This window comes from Coregonus lavaretus (genome assembly GCF_964263955.1).
Source record: "Coregonus lavaretus genome assembly, chromosome: 2".
In the NCBI taxonomy this organism is placed as follows: domain Eukaryota; kingdom Metazoa; phylum Chordata; class Actinopteri; order Salmoniformes; family Salmonidae; genus Coregonus; species Coregonus lavaretus.
This window is the reverse complement of record NC_139989.1, coordinates 21,819,859-21,839,463: the sequence shown is the minus strand read 5'-3', so window position 1 is coordinate 21,839,463 and position 19,605 is coordinate 21,819,859. Positions and strand designations below refer to the sequence as shown.

Sequence of the window (19,605 nt, the reverse complement as noted above, 5' to 3'; positions counted from 1 at the left end):
GCTTGGTTGGGTAATTATAGAGGGATTCATGATCAAATATAAAGGGACTGTCAATAATATCAAGACAAGTCTAAATTAGGAACACAGGAGGGATCTTACCGGTTCTTGGCATCATGAAGAGGTTTCTTGTTTGTGGGTCTCTGGCCTCTCTGCTCCTGCAGGTTCTTCCACTCCTCTAGCGCTCTCTGTCTGTCGGCTATGTTGCTGTAGAGCACCATGCAGGAGGCTGGGCCTGGCCTTGCGATACACTGATCCCCCTCCCCATCCGTCTGCTCCTCCCTCTGCCATGGACCCTGTCCTCGTCCCTTCCACTCATCCACACACGTCGCTGGATTGGTCATCGTGCTGGCCCGGATCAATGTTCCGCCCTCCGTCAGGACCAATAGAATCTCTTTGGGCAAGCAGTAATCGGCGCACCTTACCCTCTGCCCCGCGTCAAAGGAGGTTAGGACCGCCCCTGTCTCGGCGGCCACTAGCGTGACGTTACTGTGGCCGCTGACGCAAAGCACCCGGGTGGGGTAGGGCGGAGGACAAGAGAGAACTACTATCTGTCTCACGGGGCCACCCAGGTCCCCTCCCAGCTTGCAGTGCAGGTTATACAGGTTGCTGATGGTCCAGAAGTCCACTCCTTGCTGGGAGAAAGTAAAGAAGCTGCCCCCTTTCATCGGACCCCCCAGGGCCAGAGGGGGCTCCCCTCCCTCGATGGGGACACACTGGACCTGGTCCCCCCCCTCCATGCTCCAGCAACGCAGCGTCCCATCCAGGGAGGCAGAGAGCAGCAAGCCAGACTCCGGACAGCAAGCCAGAGAGGTCACCAAACCTGCACGCACGCACACACACACACATACACACACACGCAAAGTGTGTTGTGACCTTTGTTAAATGCACTTGACTTGACTAGCTGGAATCATAGGGAAGGTTTTTCCCCCAACCAAGTGGTTATCTCACCAGTGTGTCCTACAAACGCCATACAAAGCCCCCAGTCAGGACCCCACACTCTGATGGAAACATCTTTGGACGCAGTGACCACAAAGTCCAGATGAAAGCTGTACACCAGTGCAGTGATATCCCTGAAGATAAGAGACATGTTCACTCTGTCAGCAGATCAGTTGAGGTGACATTTTGCCTAAAACTGCCCACTTTCCAACAATCATGAACACACAGACACACACCCACACATTTACCGTAGGTGGAGGTTCCTTTTGTGCTCCAGAACACGTCCAGCAGTGAGGTCAACGACAACCACAGCTCTCCCGTAAACAACGAAGGCCCTGTGAGGCCTCTCGTGGCCCGGTGGGGCCAACGCCAGCTGGGTAAAAATGCTGTGGCGCCCAAGACCCTCCGTCACTCTCACCCGGCACACCATGTGAGTCAGACACCACACACACACGTTCCCCGCCCCCGCTGTCACCAGCTCCAGGGACTGCTCTGTGACCTGGCAAACCTGCACATCCAGAGGGTCCAGAGCGGCGGCAAGGGGCCGCAGCTCACTGTCCAGCAGCATGAGGCTTGCCCCGGGCCCCCAGCCCACCAGACGCCCAGGGAGCTGAGTGGAGGTTAGGCCCATGTAGGGGACAGAGACAGAGGAGGGTGGGGGGTCACGGAGACGCCCGTCTGGGTGGTACATAACGACCCTGCCTTCCCTGTGGAGGCTGATGAACCCTGCCGCCCCCTTGCCGTAGGTCATGTGGCGCACAGGGTCGTTGCAAGGGAAATTACGTAAGTGCTGCAGGCCATGGGTGAGAACAGCGCTCTTGACATCAAAGTTTCTTATCTAGGAGAGAGGGAGAGAGTTAGGGTAAATAGAAACGTCTTTGCTGATGTCGCCTACCAAATATAACGCCTCCAACCAAAGAGAGAGTGGATGCATCCCAAATGGCACCCTATTCCCTATATAGTACACTATATAGGGTATATTGGGAATGGGGTTCCATTTGGGATGTATAGAGACATTTTCTTTACCTTGTCCACATTCTGCTTCATTCCAGTGCTGAGGAACTTCCACATCCTGCGAGCTTTCCCCTTGGTGCTCTCCTCCACCCGCAGCATGCTCTTCCTGTCCAGGTCGGTTTCGTCCGCGGGGGGAAGGGAGGCCATCCCCAGGTTCTTTGGCACTCGCATATGTCTTTAGGCCTAAAGCTCAGTTTAAGTGTCAGACGCTTTAGTTCAGTTGAAATATTTTCTGGTGAAGAGGATTTGTTTTATTTCAGTCTCCAGCCGATTTTCTATTTGCCAGATTAGACAGTCGCTTTCAAGGCACTCTATCAAGACAACACCTTTGAAATTATTGCATTTTGTTGATAGATAACTACATTATTTGTAAGTTTTCCATTATCTAAGCAGATGTTCATGTTTAGTACTTTTTCTCTATTATTGCTTTCTAACGTAGCCTATACCTTGTCTACCTGAACGACTATGATACCGGCACCGACATGAGACATTTTGATCAAAAAAAAATTCTAATCCGTCGACAGTGTCAATATTTATGAAACAGATGAAAAACACCACTAACCGTGACCATGGTAGCATCCGTAGTTCTAAACAGTAGTTATTTCTCACACCAAGGACTGTTGTCAGAGTGTCAAGTTACAACCACATTGTAGCTAAAACTCTTCCCACATTGTTGAAAATCTTTATTGGCTAGCGCATACCGTTCGTTGCTAGGATACTGGTCACTCGCTTGAGTGAAAGTTTCTGTCTGGACGCTTCTCTGATGTTGGAATGATTTCAAGAATTAGATTTATTTTAGGCCTACCCAAAGCCATATTATTTGGGGCACTGAGTTTACCCACAGAAAAACCTTTTGCAAACCAGGGCATAGAGAATCATAAAAAAGACAGAGAAATACATTAAATACTTTATTTAATGAAGTAACAAAAGTTCTCTCATAGACAAAATAATGTAATTGTATTAACATCACATCAATTAAATGAACAGTAGCATCTATACATTCATCATGTTGCTTAGCCCTGAAAGTTTGGTGTCACACTTTGAGTAAGTTGGATGGGAAGAAAACACCAAGTCCATTCTTTCCTTATCTTTTTTATAAAACACACAGAAAAGTAAGACATTCTCAATATACAAAAAAAAAGTTGTTCATCTGTAAATATGCTAAAATAAAGCAATTTTTCTTTCAATATTGTGTTTCAACATCATGCCATTATGGCATCTACTGTATATAGAATACACAAAATAACAGAATGAGGAATGAAATAGATGGTCCATATTATTTATATCTGCTTACATTCTGAAGTTGATCTCTTTACTGATCTAGAGATGACTGCGATTACCACTGTATGTACACATTTTGCCCAACACAGTGTGCCCCTGGGTTGTATCCACTAGGAACCAAATGGAAGCAAACAGGCCCGAAAAAAAACGGTTAAAAAACATTTTCAACCGTTTGCACAAATTAATACACTCCTGACATATAACTTCAAAAGGCCTCTTGCATCATGATCTGTAGTTTCTCCAGGTCAGCAGATTCAGGCACTGTAAATCTCTTGCTGAAATACTGAATTTCTATCTTCCCCGACTGCGTTGCCAGTGATATTCCTGAATATGTGTTCTGCTTTGCAGGGTCACCAAAAACAGCCATGGCTGTTACCCTGAGGAGAAAGAAACAGAAAGATGAATCATGCATCATAAAATGTATTATTGATGTGAGAATAAAAAACACCTGCCCCCAATCACTAACTGGGTGATACATCACTTATATTCCATCCAGTTAAATCCAGTTCTCTGCATTCTGCTCTTCATTAGTTATGCAGTAGTTATACAAATGACACCTGCACTTTGTTGTTTCCATATTAATAAGTTGTTTATTACACAGAACCCTCCGCATGCTTTCATTTTGTCTTGGGCCATCGTCTGACAAACATTGAAATACATCATTCAATAATTTTGTAATTGTGAGTTTTTTAAAGAAGAGTCATTCATAATTACCTGTCAGCATCAATCTTTTCAGTGATTACAGGCTCAAAGTCTTTCTCCAGCAGGTCCCATATGTGAAGGCAGGAGGCAGCATCCAGAACACAGAAGACTGTTGGCCTGGTCTTGGCCCACTGTACTGACACCACCGGCTGCCCTGCTGTACTGCTGGTCCACTCCATCAGAGGCTGCTCACTCAGCACTGTGTGTAGTCTGACACTGCCATCCCCACAGCCCACCTGGAACACAGAGAAACACACACACACAGTTCATACGTAAAACATTCACATACACACAAACATGCACAAACGCACACAACAATGAAAACCCCCTTGTCCGGAGCAGAGAAGCACACACACACATCTAATAGTAGTGATCTATATGATCTAAAACAGTCTAATCTGTGACTGTGTACACACACACACACACACACACACACACAAGCATGTAAACTATTCATACATTGCACTCAGATACATGAATCTCAACAGTACTGATCTCACCAGGAAAATGGGTTCTCCGAAGGGAGAAAAGTTGATGGAGGTGACATCAACAGGTCTGAATCCAACCACCTGAGGCCGGTAGAACTTTGGAGGAGCCTTTAACCCGTGACTGGTCCCATGGTTCACAAGACCCTATGAACAACACACATTGACCAATACATACCATACGACACAGTGTGACTTTTGTTTATTCTGTCCACATGATCCTGGACATACTGGATGGATGCGTCTCAAATGGCACACTATTCCCTATACAGTGCACTACTTTTAACAAGCATTTGAGACGCATCCGCTATGTTGGGCATATCCAGGATGTCTAAAAACGCAAACAGTGAAACAGAGAGAGAAGATGATTCATTGATTTGATACTGCTCACCATATTTGTGCCAATGAAAAAATGGTTGGAATCAGAGGGCAGAAATTTTAACAGCAGCGTCTGTAACAGTGTTGTTTTCTTAGCGCCTCGTTTTGAAGACCTGGTGAGAGAGAGAGAGAGAGAGACAGACGGAAATAAATACCCAGTCGTATCAGTAGGTCACGAGATTCCAGGCAAAAAAACCACACACGACACCAGCTGCACGTTAACAGATACCTATTTAAACACTGAGTCACGTCAGTCTAGTCAGCCGACAACAACAACAACTGTCCGTACGACATGTAAAACAAGCTTGTTGTGTTCCGCGGGGCACACATTGTGGGTATTTTTGGCCCGCTGACTGGCAGTGATGAATTAAATATCTATCCGTCTCACCTCTCGCTGGTGGTAAGGACTGTGGAACTGTGGAGCAGTTTCACTTTGCCCCCAGGCCGGAGCCCTGCAAGAGAAACAGCCAGGGTCAATTGAGTGGGAGAAAAAATAAACATTGAAAGTAATGGAGGAAACATGTTAAACGTGACTGACTCACCGAGGTCTGTGTGCGACCCGGCATCGTTGGCTTTAGGGAGCTCCAGTACCACCTGTGGGACAGAGATGGTAACAACAGCATTGCAGAAAAACACACTACACTTTAATAATGATCAGTCAGTGCCGTCAGTAAACAGACCAAACCCATAATTCAAGATGACCAGTTATTCAGTTAGTGTATAAGCAGTTATAGTGGTGATGCAAAAACATGGGACGGTGTTGTAGCATACTAGATAGACACTTACCCATAGATTCAGAACCCCATTTTCATCAAGAGAAGCCAACTGGAATGACAATCCTGATGACTCTTAAGTTTGAAATTAAAGGAAGACTTTAGCTCACCATAAAAAATGCTACTATAATTGTGTGTTTTTCATAGATTATGTCCCAATTATCTTTCCTTACTCCCAAAGTGTGCACTTGTTTACTTACATTTACATTTACATTTACGTCATTTAGCTTTACTTCCCTTCACTGATTTAAAAGAAAATTACTGGTATATAAAATATGGTGAAAACTCCAACTAGCCCATGCCTGCACCAATCCAAGGCTTTTAGACTTGTGGAAAGTAGTAAACGAGTGCACAATTCAGGAAAAATGAGATATCATTGGGACGCACACAATGTCTAGTCGGAGTACCTTCATCAGAAGCCAAAAGGGGAAGCTCTGGCCTCAGGCCCTCAGCCACGGTGGCAGGGACGGCCTCCACAGAGCTCACTGATGACATGTGGCCCGACGCTACCAGCACGGCATCTGATGACAGGGTGACAGAGGTGATGACATTAACAGACATCATCAACCTACTCAAAAACAGGAGACGACACTCCTGGAATCTAGGAGTTGATAAGCATCTCTTTCAGTTCAAGAAGATATTCTTAGAGTACATATGAAAGTGCAGATGAAGTATTTTCATATGAGCGTTAGCCAAGTCAAAATGGCTGCCTTGATGTATATATTACATACAATACAATAAGAAACAGAAAGAGATGAGTTGTCCCGGAGCTGAAAAAAAAATCCTTAACATTTCATAAAAGCATGAAACTTGGTAAACTTGAACAGTTTGGGGAGCTGAACATTTTAAAAAATGGAGCCAGAGGAAAAATCCTTTGATTGCTGACCTGTGGAGAAGGTTGGGTTGCGGAGAGTCCAGTCATTCTCCCCTATCCTTAAAGTGTAGTGGGCACTGGCGTGCTCCCTCAGGTCCCACAAGACTACAGAACCCACGGACGTGCCCGCAAACACCAGCGTGGCTTTCCCAGGGCTGAAACAGCAGCAGTGCACCTGAAGAGTAAAATCAGTGAGTTGCAGTCTTGTTTCTCAGATTTTCCAGAAATCCTGGTTGCGGTTTCCTGCTTATTCTTCCAACCGGGATTTCTGGAAAACCTGGGAATTTTGGGAAAGTTACCAGAATTTTGAAACCACATCTAAAACTAGGCTCTGAGTTGCAGTGGTTTTGTGGCACCTCGGACTCGTAGACAAGAATCTTCTGTGGGCGGGAGGGCTCCCAGATGTTCCAGATACAGATGATGGACTTGCTGTCGAGGCGCACAGCGCTGGGCTTGGCCGAGGGGCTGTGCACGGACAGCATGGTCTGCCTCTGCACCTGGGAGAATTTAACCAGGCTGATCTGACGACCTGCAAGTAGGGACAACAACAGAACCGAGACAAGCTAGCTCATATACAAACATGCCAAAATAGCATTGATTGTTATGGGTGCTGCCTTTGGGAACACGGGCCAGACCTTCAGTTCAGGACAGTGGCAAGACACAAGTTGTTGATTGAAAATGCATGGCATGAGCTAATTAGGGACTGTTCTGCACTGCAATGACAGCAAGGTGAATGGCTCAACACAAAGTAAGGACTTTATTATTATTGGGCTTTAAGTGTGAGGTAACTTGCCACATAGAAATGGAAGCTTGGTATTGAGCTGTAAACACCCGTCGCTGAAAGAGAGAGTGTCTGCTTGAGTCCTCAGCTTCTTCAGTGATTGCTTCTCAGCCCTATCCTCTTCCAACAGTACCGCAACCACCTATTAACACCAAAACAGAGAGCTCAAAGCACTAGTAACGGCAAGAAGAGGGAGTATCTGCAGTATGGCGACGACAAAATGGTTACTTTGATTCGAAGAAAAATGTACTATCATAGGCTATACCTGTGAGGCTGAGCGCAGAAATGTTGCTAGGCGCTGTGAATCGATGCTCAGTTTGGTCACAGATTCATCAGACGTATCGTGGGAAAGGTTGGGACCTGTTGCAACGTGGGAAAAAAGCACATTCCAAATGGCAGCACATTCCCTATATAGTGCACTACTTGCTCTGGTCAACCGTAGTGCCCTATAAAGGGAGTAGGGTACTATTTGGGATATAGTCATAGATTTGATAGAATACAGATCACAGTACATGTTTCCTCACCTCCACAGCCTACGTTCCTCTCCGCAGGATGCTGTGTCCACTTCTCGCTCATCTCGATCTCCTCTGTTTGAATGTCTCGATCAGTATTGTCCTCGTTGCACTGGACATAAGCCTGGAAAGTGAGGATGCATTGGGTTTATCACATTTATATGAATAAAAAGACAAGCAAGCTTACTGTCACAATGATGTCATTAATCATCAGACCAGGGTTCAGATACTATTTGAAATCTTTCAAATACTTTTAGCGTTTGCGGTAGCCTGTCTGGAGTACCAGACGGGTGGCGTTTGTACTATTTGCGACTATTCTATTGGTTCCTTTGCACCAGTCAAGCTCAATTAAGCCCAAATAAAGTATTTGAAATTATTTCGAATAGTATTTGTACCCAGATCTGTTAAGCATAAGCATAGGCAAACCTGTTTAGTGTTTGTTGTTCCAAAGTTTTTGATGTACATGTCATATTCATTGACAGGGGGCAGATCCAGGAGGGAGAAGGTGATGGAGAAGTCCAGGTCGATCAGGCGAAGCAGCTCTGTACTGCGTTTCCTGGGTTGGGCCCATATGACATACACAGAGTAGGAGATATTATAGAGCAGGTTTAGGGAAGGAAACAGCAGCTATCTCACTCTCCAACCAAGGTGCATGAATTGAGGAGCAAACTGAAGTGAAGAGGAAATTCAGCAACTCTTGGAGGACAGTGGAAGTTGATAAAAGTGCTTCTTTAACAATAAAGAACAAATATAGCTGCGAGCAGCAATGAACAGGGTTCACAGGATGACAGAAAGAACTCGAGATCAGTTGGATAACAAAGCAAGCACTCCATCCTGTGGGAAATATCTTCCTTTATGTGCAATCAGTGAAAGCATTACCATGTTTATCTCTCAATACCACAAGGATGACACAAGTGAAGTTTAGTCTAGTGCTGTACAGTAGGTTGGTCATCTTTCAATGCAGCAGGTAGTCATTCTTAAAGTCATTACTTCATGTATTGAGTTTATATACCAATTCTGGGGTCAATTTGACTAATGGTTTAAGTTAAGATTTGTGAAATAGTTTTTCAGCGTTAGTGTTTTGATATATTGCAGTCATCTATGAATTCTGGGCCTTTATTTTGTCTAAATCTGTTTGTGTAAATGGTTTAAATCTCAGTTGTTACACTCAACATTACCATTACAAAATACTGCAATACACTCTCACAGTTGTAATACACTGACTGCGCAAGCACCAGGACTTCCGGTTTCTAATTTTCCCGAATAAAATATCCACTTTTCACTACGTTCAGACCACATAAAAGGCCAACAATATGTGATTATACAGATATACTAATCACGATATTTCACATTGTTTGTCTGCATAATTTAAATCGAACATTAATTTGCATGAAACAAAGTCCACTTGATCAATAGTTATTGCACTAGTATCCTATGGTGCCACTGGTGCCAATTACATCTATAGTGCAACTAACTGGTCTGGTGCAGCCATCTAAGGATGCAGTGGCTTTATGTTCACACAGTTTCTAAGGACATATACATAAGATTTACATACCACATATTTCATGGCCCCTTGTCTATCTGTTCAGTTCTTATTGCCCTGGTGTGACATAGTGCCATCTAGCGGTGTGCCGTGGCCGACATTGAATGCAGCAACTAATCATTCTCTAATTCATTAGAGGCTAATTCATTGAGTCTATATACCACATCTGGAGTCAATCTAACTTATGGTTTATGAGGAGAAGATGAATGCAGATGATTTTGAGCATTAGTGTTACATATGCAAAGAATGAGTTGTTAATAGTTTCCTTGTTTTTTTTTAAATATCAATAACAAATCCAGTGTGGTTCATCTTATGGATATATCCATGATAGCGGTGACAAGTTTCAAGTTGATAGGCCATTGTGGAGTTCGATATCTGTGGTTTAAATGGACACCTAAGATTTTTGATATAACGCAGCCATCTTTTCACCAATCCCTTAGCTTAATATCAAAACATTCTCGCAACCCCACCATGTAAAAAAAAGGCCAATGTTTACTTTTTTAATTGGGACTCTGACAGTCTATTACAAATCAGTCTGACAGTACTTTTTAATCTGAAGGGAGTATGGTTTGAAGTGACTGAAATGCATCAGAAAGGTATTGGGATGTTCAGAAGATCATTAAGCAATAATTTTGTATGATATTCTATGTTATTGATGATGTTATTTTCCCCCCCAGTCTGATTAAGTGCCTGGTCTTGTCCACTCTGTTCTAATGAGCCCTGCTCGGCTTGAGGGAAACAGAAGACAAGATACATACATATTCCTGAGAATCTTTCAGTGATGGGGTCATAATATTTTGTAGCTTAAACCGTTCAAATGATTGAGCAACATTTGTAGGAAGAAAACAGAAACCGCAACTATTTTTTATTTGATTTCCGATGTTCTCTCACAACAGAATTTTCAAATCAGGCAACCCCACATGGGGTCGTGACCAATGTTCCCTCTAATATTTTTCTGCACTGAGCAAATTTCAGGTCTGCTGAGCGCAAACTTGAACCTTATGAAATTTCTGTGCAACTTCTGGCGCGCGTTTACTGTGAACACTGAGGTGGTACCCGCTTTAATTTACTGTTTTAACAGTGGCCAATCAGGCTACTGTGGCTATTTGATCATAATTTACATTTACATTTTACATTTTAGTCATTTAGCAGACGCTCTTATCCAGAGCGACTTACAGTTAGTGAATACATATTTTTTTTTATACTGGCCCCCCGTGGGAATCGAACCCACAACCCTGGCGTTGCAAACGCCATGCTCTATCAACTGAGCTACATCCCTGCCGGCCATTCCCTCCCCTACCCTGGATGACGCTGGGCCAATTGTGCGCCGCCCATGAGTCTCCCGGTCGCGGCCGGCTGCGACAGAGCCTGGATAATGTAGGCCTACCAGAGTGGCCTACCATAAAAAACAATGGAGAAAATGCATCACATAACATTTTAACATGGAAATAGCGGTTCTATCATTCAGCCTACAGTATCAGCCAATACTGTGTGGTGTTCAATGTAGGCCTACATTCCATGAGACTTTTGAAAAAAAACATGCAGGGCCTGACATTAACCTGTTTATCCACTTGTCCTTCAGACAAGGAGGTGACTGTACGTTTTGTTGTGTTGTTTGATGCAGGAAACCACTTTACAAAATAATATTCATTATTATTCCCATACCATTATTACAGAGAATCAGACAAATTATGCTACCCTCTGCCTATTGGCTACTTAGCTTATTCAAGCCTGTCTCAAAATACAACACTGCCCCTTTAAGACATAAAGAAAATGCTCTTTACCTGACTTGCTTTTCAAAGATGGCTAGATGTACACTACCAGTCAAAAGTTTAAACACACCTACTCATTCAAGGGTTTATCTTTATTTTTTACAATTTTTTACATTGTAGAATAATAGTGAAGACATCAAAACTACGAAATAACACATATGGAATCATGTAGTAACCAAAAAAGTGTTAAACAAATCAAAATATATTTTATATTTGAGATTCTTCAAATAGCCACCCTTTGCCTTAATGAAAGCTTTGCACACTCTTGGCATTCTCTCATATATTTGAGTTATTTGACCATGTCAAGGGGGGGAAAAAATCGACGAATTCAGAGAATAACAATAGGTTTCACAGCTTCGCTGTGAACCCCTAATAACAATAAAAAAGCACTATTGTAAACTTCCACTGTCCTCCAAGCGTTGCTGAATTTACTCTTCACTTCAGTTGACTCACAGGCTCTAAATCTGTCAATTTTAACTGCATTTCCCTCTCTTTAAATACTGCTCACACTCACAGTTAGTTCCAGTAGACTTACTTCTGTTTGCTGGCAACCTTTTTGCTGACCTCACGATGCTTCGCAGCAACAAAGTCCATGAACCTCCCGTGCTGTGAACCTTTACTTTGAAGCGTTTCAGAATCTATGGCCAAGAAATGTTTTCGTTATTCAAACAGTCTTTGTAAAATGAGTCCTAAAAGACAGTCCTAAATAATAAACATGTCTTTATTGTTCATACCAGAGTTGTATCAACCAAACAGGCTGAAACGGGGAAGGACCTACCAGAATGATCCAATAAGAAACAATTGTTTTTGTTTTCCATTGCAAAACGTTTCGCTACGGTATGCACTCTTGAATACGACCTAGTAGTGTTGAGCATTGACTATACCTCTTGACCTTTTGGGTCTGTCGTCCTCCTCTGTGCTTAGCCTGGGCTGGGCAGAGCCCACTCTCTCGTTCTCCTCATCCATGGCTCTCTGAATGGCCTCGATCTCCTCCCTCCTCTGTGAACTCATTTCCTCCCGCTCTTCTCTCTCTTCATGGCTGTGTGTCTGCTTTTCATCCTCTCCCTCGCTCTCATCCACATCCTCAAAATCCTCCTGATAATCCTTTGGAGATAAAAAAAACAGTTTTAAGTTGCTCTTATAATGGTGTAGTAACAATGTAATTACATTAGTAACAACAACAGTACTTTAGTAATTGAAAGTAATGGATGTGCTATTTTTTTTGCTATCTCAATGCTGCTTGTCAGTGCTTGAACACATTTAATCACTCACCATTTTCTGGAAAAGCAATCCATTTAGAGCATGTGTGATATATAATGAAACAAAAGAAAAAAACTGAAATACAAATTAGTTACTAAGAAAATTCACAGTCTATAGGCTTTGACTCTTCTCACCTCAAAGTCCTCTTCATAGTCCTGAGCTTCATCATAGCCATGGTTCTCAGCCGGAGCCTCGTCGATTTCCACCTACAGATGCAGTTCATTTCAGATGCAATTCATTTCAGATGGCAGTTTATTTCAGATGCAGTTAATTTCTGATGCAGTTCATTTCAGTCAATAGCTTGTATTTCCCATATGTAACTTCATGTGAGACCTGGGTGCGTTCAGTTTGGTTCAACGTTTGCTACGTTGCGTGGCGGTTTGTACTTAATGACACGTTTACCCAAAACAGTGCTCACCGTTCGTCCTTTCAGGTACATTTGCTCTCTTTTGGTAGGTGTGGCCTGATCAATATGGGTATGACCATTTGAAATCATAAAACTCGTGCAGCACACCATACACAATCACCCTCTGAGCCACCATAATCGTGCCGTGCTTCCGTTGAATTAAACGTTGAACACCGTTCAGTCGTACTGAACGCACCCCTGTTAGTTAAATACATAGACAAATATACAGAGCATTTACAGAAATAGTAAATCCATGTGAATGTTACCATGCAACAACCAGAAGCATTCAGTTCATTCTGAAAGTATTCAGACCCCTTGACTTTTTCCACATTTTGTTACGTTACAGCCTTATTCTAAAATGTCTTAAATTATTTTTTCCCCTCATCAATCTACACACAACACCCCATAATGACAAAGTGAAAACAGGTTTTTAGAAATATTTGCAAATGTATTAAAAATAAAAAACAGAAATACCTTATTTAAATAAGTATTCAGACCCTTTGCTATGAGACTAAATTGAGCTCAGGTGCACCCTGATTCCATTGATCATCCTTGAGATGTTTCTACAACTTGATTGGAGTCTACCTGTGGAAATTCAATTGATTGGACATGATTTGGAAAGGCACACACCTGTCTATATAAGGTCTCACAGTTGAAAGTGCATGTCAGCGCAAAAACCAAGCCATGAGGTCAAAGGAATTGTCCGTAGAGCTCAGAGACAGGATTGTGTTGAGGCACAGAACTGGGGAAGGGTACCAAAAAATGCCTGCAGCATTGAAGGTCCCCAAGAACACAGTGGCCTCCATCATTCTTAAATGGAACAAGTTTGGAACCACCAAGACTCTTCCTAGAGCTGGCCGCCAGGCCAAACTGAGCAATCGGGGGACAAGTGCCTTTGTCAGGGAGGTGACCAAGAACCCGATGGTCACTCTGACAGAGCTCCAGAGTTCCTCTGTGGAGATGGGAGAACCTTACAGAAGGACAACCATCTCTGCAGCACTCCACCAATCAGGCCTTTATGGTAGAGTGACCAGACGGAAGCCACTCCTCAGTAAAAGGAACATGACAGCCCGCTTGAAGTTTGCCAAAAGGCACCTAAAGGACTCAGACCATGAGAAACAAGATTCTCTGGTCTGATGAAACCAAGATTTAACTCTTTGGCCTGAATGCCAAGTGTCACGCCTGGAGGAAACCTGCCACCATCCCTATGGTGAAGCATGGTGGTGGCAGCATCATGCTGTGGGGATGTTTTTCAGCGGCAGGGACTGGGAGACTAGTCAAGATCTAGGGAAAGATGAACGGAGCAAAGTACAGAGAGATCCTTGATGAAAACCTGCTCCAGAGCGCTCAGGACCTCAGACTGTGGCGAAGGTTCACATTCCAACAGGACAACGACTCTAAGCACACAGCCAAGACAACGCAGGAATGGCTTCGGAACAAGTCTCTGAATGTCCTTGAGTGGCCCAGCCAGAGCCCGGACTTGAACCCGATCGAACATCTCTGGAGACCTGAAAATAGCTGTGCAGCAACGCTCCCCATCCAACATGACAGAGCTTGAGAATGGGAGAAACTCCCCAAATACAGTTGGGCCAAGCTTGTAGCGTCATATCCAAGAAGACTCGAGGTTGTAATCACTGCCAAAGGTGCTTCAACAAAGTACTGAGTAAAGGGTCTGAATACTTATGTAAATGTGATATTTCAAAAAACCTGTTTTTGCTTTGTCATTATGGGGTATTGTGTTTAGGTTGATGAGGGGAAAAAAATATTTAATCCATTTTAGAATGAGGCTGTAACGTAACAAAATGTGGAAACAGTCAAGGGGTCGGAATACTTTGTATGTGAAGGCAAGCAAAGCAATGAAGCCATCAACAAAAGGTGCCACTGCAAACATTTGCCATTAATGGAAGAGAAATATCAGAACAGAATGGAGAATACTGTGGGGCCATGTGAACATAAGCAAGCTTTTAAAGTTAAATAGGTACTCACACACCAAATGCGTATCAGCCAATGCAAAGCAGTGATTTATATGCATGTGACACTAAATTGTAGCTGGTCCCATCAGACACATTAGCCCTATGCTAACCTCAACAGGTGGTACTAATTATATCCTGGCAGAACTTCTTCAGCCTATGAAAAGATCTTAGACTTTATATCCACCAACCAATGGCATTTCTTAAAATAGGTCAACCCTGGCCACTAGAGGGATATTTTAAACCCACAAATTCAAGGTTTACTTGTTCTGTTGGTCTGTAACAAAATGTTGTGTGCCAATATTGCACGGATGTATCCTTGACTAGGCTACTAGCTACTACTAATGTTAAACAAAATGTTCACATTTTCATGGCACATACTGCTAAAGCGGTTGACTTGCAATCGATTGTGCATTTAACTGTGGGTTCGAATTGAGCCCCCCTCGCAGCAAGCGTTTTTGTTGAGGAAAGAAACTGTCCACTGCCGGTCCTTGATGCTCGATTGAAAACGCATGTGACAAAGTGGATGATTATAAAAATGCATATAAAACATTGTAGGCTTAGATTTAGGTGTACAGGTACATGTAATATAGCCTATGCAATATGAATATTAGGCAATAATAGTGTTTAACATTTTTTACATTTTTACATTTTAGTCATTTAGTAGACACTCTTATCCAGAGCGACTTACAGTTAGTGAGTGCATATATATATATAATTTATTTTCATACTGGCCCCCCGTTTTGTGTGCAAGGCTGAATAAAGAGGTAGCTCTTTATTGAATTCATTCATAATCTTCATTTTCAAGCTGTTGGTGTCCCTTTTCAACACAAAAACAGCGCTTGACTTGGGCAGGAGCTCACCAGAACTGTGCACCAACACCTCAAATGTTCTACTGCTTGAGTTCCTGCTCCTCTTATAAAATATTAGCTCAAAAGTATTGTACAGTTCATGCACCTAAATATGAACAGTACCGGCACCCAAAATGAGTAGCGGGGGCAGGCACATATTTTAGTCCAAGTCAAGCACTGCACACTAACACAATACATGTCAACCAACAGGGGGGGGGGAAACTAATGTGCGATTCAAACCCTTGGCACAATCTGCGACAATTACGTGGTAGGCACTTTACACAGAAAGTAATTTGACCAGTGAGTCAAATACAGAGTTGCTTTGATTATCAGAACATGCTGTTGGACTTAGGTATGTTAACGACACTTCCATCCATGAACACGTCCAACTACTTCAACAATTTTAATTGGCTGATGCACCTGTGCCAGGATACAATCAGCACCACCTGTTGAAGTTAGCGTAGGGCTAACTTTTAACATGCTATCTGATGGGACCAGCTACAATTTAGCATTCGGTCACATGCAAGTAAATCAATGCTTTTCATTGGCTGATACGCATTTTGTGCGTGAGAACCCATTGAACTTTAAATGCTTGCTTATGTTTGCAAGTATGGCCCCTGTATATCTATAGACAAGGCTTGTCCAGTTATCTGATGTTAGATGCACTGAAACATACAAATTGCCTCAGTCAATTTTGATCATCCCCAATTCAAAATGCAATGCTCTTGGTCTGAATTGGGTGTGTATTAAGCAGCTATGGTCCAAATAACCATGCTCTATTCTCATGCTAGCAGAGGTATTGACGGTAGACATATATGGCCATGAGAAAAACCCCATCATGAAAAGAAGTCTTACGGGCTCCTCTGTGTCACTTAATTGTTTCTGACTAGACCTCCACGCTGACTCAGATCGCATCACTACTTCCTGGCTCACACAGGAGAAACACACAGGAAAAAAGAGCCATGAAAACACATATACTTTATATGAGGAGCATATATTGAAAAGGGAGAGGGACTGTTTATCACTTGCTGTTTTTTCCATATTCCCTTTTCCTATATTATTATATTCCTTTTTAATGATGTAAAGTGTGTTGTAAAACGCACTTTGAATAAACTCTTGACTTGACTTTGCAGTGGTACAAACCTTAGTTTTAACAGGCTCTGTCTTTTCCTTGTGAACTCTGAGGTCTGAGGATGATGATTTCTTGGTGCTGGTCCGTTCTGTGGGATCCCTCTCAGGACCTGCTTCTTCTCTGTGCCTCCTCTCTCGATGTTTATCCCTCTTTCCCTCCCTCTCTCTGTCCGACCCCTTCCGTTCCCTGTGCACTCGCTCACGATCCACTTCTCTGGATTCACCGTCATGTCTCCGACTTTCACCTGTATCCTGTAACAAAAATATACCCCAGGATGTGAGCCAGGGTGTAGGGTGAAGTTGCCCCTGGATTCTGATCTTACATTTACATCTTGGATCCGTTTTACATTTCCCCCACTAATGGTTAAGATTAGAATTGGGGGAGGGGATGCTGATCCTAGATCTGTACCTAGGGGAAACTTCACCCTTGAGTGTGAGCCAGCGGAACCAGTCAGACCATTGTGGTGTTGTTGCCTTATATTTAATTTAGGGAATAAAGAACATATGTTTGGACAATATCGAAGACGCTTACGTGTTGTGCTCTCTCTTTGTGTCTCCTTTCTCTCTCCTCCTTTTCTTTTCTATGTTGCTCCCTGTATTCTGAAATCAAAATAAACATTTAATGACATACTATGATTAGTGAGTAAGATGTTGACATATTTTTCACCTGGATAACTTTACCTCTGTCCTCCTTTTGTCCTGAATGCTCTCTGTCCGGGTGTCTTTCTTTTCTTTCCTTGTCTTTCTGCTTCTCCTGCGATCTGTCCTTGTAGCGTTCACTCTCTTTCAGATACTCCCTCTCCTTATGTCTATCTCTCTTCTCACGATCATGCTCTCTATCCCTGTCTCTCCCTCCCTCCCCCCTCTCCTCATTTCTCTTTCTAGCTCTGTCAGACCATCGCTCCCTGTCCCTCTCACCTGTTTCTCTCTCCTTGTCCTTCTCCTTATCCCTGTCGCTCTTCCTCAGCTCATCTCTTTCCCTCTCCGTATCCCTTTCTCTGGCCTTTACCCTCTCCCTATCCCTGTTTTCTTTTTCTTCTCTATCATGTATTTTGTCCCGACTGCCTCTGTCCCCATCCCTGTGCTTAACATTCTCTGTGCCTTTAACCCTATCTTGCTCTCTGCTCCTTTCTTTGTCTCTCGCCTCCTTTTCGCCCGTCCTGTCTCTCGAGCCGTCTTTCCTTCTGTCTTGATGTCTGTCCTTGTCTATATCTCTGGGTTTTGTTCTCTCTCGGGTACCATCTCGCTCTCTGTTCTTCTCTCTCTCCCTTCTGGCCTCCCTCTCTGGGTCTCTGTGGCGTCGCTCTACTGACTCCCCCATCCTGTGTCTTCTCTCATCATCTCTCCTCCTGCTAGAGTCTTCATCATGTCCTCCACCCTGACAATAAGACACATTATTCATTGCACTTAATACAATCAGGACAAGCTTATCATTTTAAAAAAAAGTGCTACCCTTATCACGTGACTGAACGTACCCTTATGTGCCTCCTAAGGTCATCTGATTTCCATGTATCTTCCTTTGTTATTTTCTAAATAATAGACAAGGAATACATCATTATTCTCACTGACAATACGCACAGCAATAACCAAGACTGACTTTGCTGCAAAGAACATTGGTGAATAGCTAACTTTAGCTAGCTAGTTATCAACTAGTTTGATAACCAGTCAACTAACTAGTCTTACTTGCAGATTGTCTGCTAGCAATATAGCTAGCTATCTAACGTTACTAAGTTAGTTAGATAGATAGCTAAAGCTGGTTATTCCTGGCTGGAATAACTAACGTTGGCGTTAGCTTTCTAGCAAGCTACTACTGTAACGGTGAGATGTGGCTAGTTAGCTAAATTAGCTAGTCTAACGTTACCTATCTCTACATTTGCACGCATATATGTGAACAATTGTTGCGTATTTAGTCACCATTTTACCTTATCGGTAGGCATGTTATGGCCCGTCTCTTCCTCATGAAATATTCAACTTATATCAGAAATAAAGCTTCCGAATTTGTGTTGACATTATTCAGCCCCTTGACACCAGATTTCGATTGCGCAAGCGCACTTGACTGAAACTAAGGTAAGTGCGTCATGTTCTCTTGACAACAGGATTTTCAATCGATCCAAGAGCAATCTCTATACGCAAAGAACGAATCACCATGGATACACAGTCCATATTTATTAATAGCAGATACATCTATTTATCATGGCAAGTCCAGACCCTACTCTAGAATTACTCAGTGGTGGAAAAAGTACCCAATTGTCATACTTGAGTAAAAGTAAAGATACCATAATAGAAAATGTCTCAAGTAAAAGTGAAAGTCACCCAGTAAAATACTACTTGAGTAAAAGTCTAAAAGTATTTGGTTTTAAATATACTTAAGTATCAAAACTAAAAGTATGAATCATTTCAAATTCCTTATATTAAGCAAACCAGACGGCACGATTTTCTTGTTTTTTAAGGCACGACTTTCTTGTTTTTTAAATTTACGGATAGCCAGGGGCACACTCCAACACTAAGACATAATTGACAAACAAAGCATTTGTGTTTAGTCAGTCTGCCAGATCAGATGCAGTAGGGATGACCAGGGATTTTGTCTTTAAGTACGTGAATTAGACAATTTTCCTGTCCTGCTAAGCATTCAAAAGTACTTTTGGGTGTCCGGGAAATTTACATTATTTTCTTAAGGAATGTAGTGAAGTAAAAGTTGTGAAAAATATAAATAGTAAAGTAAAGTATAGATACCCCAAAAAACTACTTAAGTAGTACTTTCAAGTATTGAACACACAGCGGTAAAAATCCCCTCAAGATAAAAACATAATATTCAATATCAGTAAGTTAGACTAAATATTAGCACTTCATATATTCAAGGGTAATAACATTCAATCTGGATAATAACACAAAACAAATTATAAGGCTAGAGAAATGTATCGACAAATATTACAACA

General features: G+C 42.6%; 1 protein-coding gene across 3 annotated transcripts; it reads right to left on the bottom strand.

Moving 5' to 3' along the window:
• Positions 1 to 2,845: 2,845 nt before the first annotated feature.
• Positions 2,846 to 18,694, bottom strand: dync2i1 (dynein 2 intermediate chain 1). Of its 3 annotated transcripts, XM_084145076.1 has the most exons (23): positions 18,592 to 18,694; positions 18,145 to 18,198; positions 17,351 to 18,047; positions 17,202 to 17,269; positions 16,682 to 16,921; positions 16,394 to 16,462; positions 12,446 to 12,517; positions 11,936 to 12,155; positions 11,587 to 11,689; positions 8,163 to 8,292; positions 7,749 to 7,860; positions 7,490 to 7,584; positions 7,237 to 7,366; positions 6,800 to 6,972; positions 6,456 to 6,618; positions 5,977 to 6,090; positions 5,583 to 5,644; positions 5,339 to 5,390; positions 5,185 to 5,248; positions 4,810 to 4,909; positions 4,434 to 4,565; positions 3,946 to 4,169; positions 2,846 to 3,608 (listed from the first exon to the last, which is right to left on the bottom strand). In XM_084145076.1, the coding sequence occupies exons 1-23, from the start codon at positions 18,604 to 18,606 to the stop codon at positions 3,437 to 3,439; spliced, it is 3,261 nt and encodes a 1,086-aa protein (XP_084001202.1). In that variant the 5' UTR covers positions 18,607 to 18,694; the 3' UTR covers positions 2,846 to 3,436. The 3 variants fall into 3 exon arrangements, with proteins under 3 accessions (XP_084001202.1, XP_084001203.1, XP_084001204.1); XM_084145077.1 differs by lacking the exon at positions 16,394 to 16,462; XM_084145078.1 differs by lacking the exons at positions 16,394 to 16,462; positions 16,682 to 16,921; positions 17,202 to 17,269; ... (1 more) ...; positions 18,145 to 18,198; positions 18,592 to 18,694 and adding an exon at positions 12,730 to 12,883.
• Positions 18,695 to 19,605: the final 911 nt, after the last annotated feature.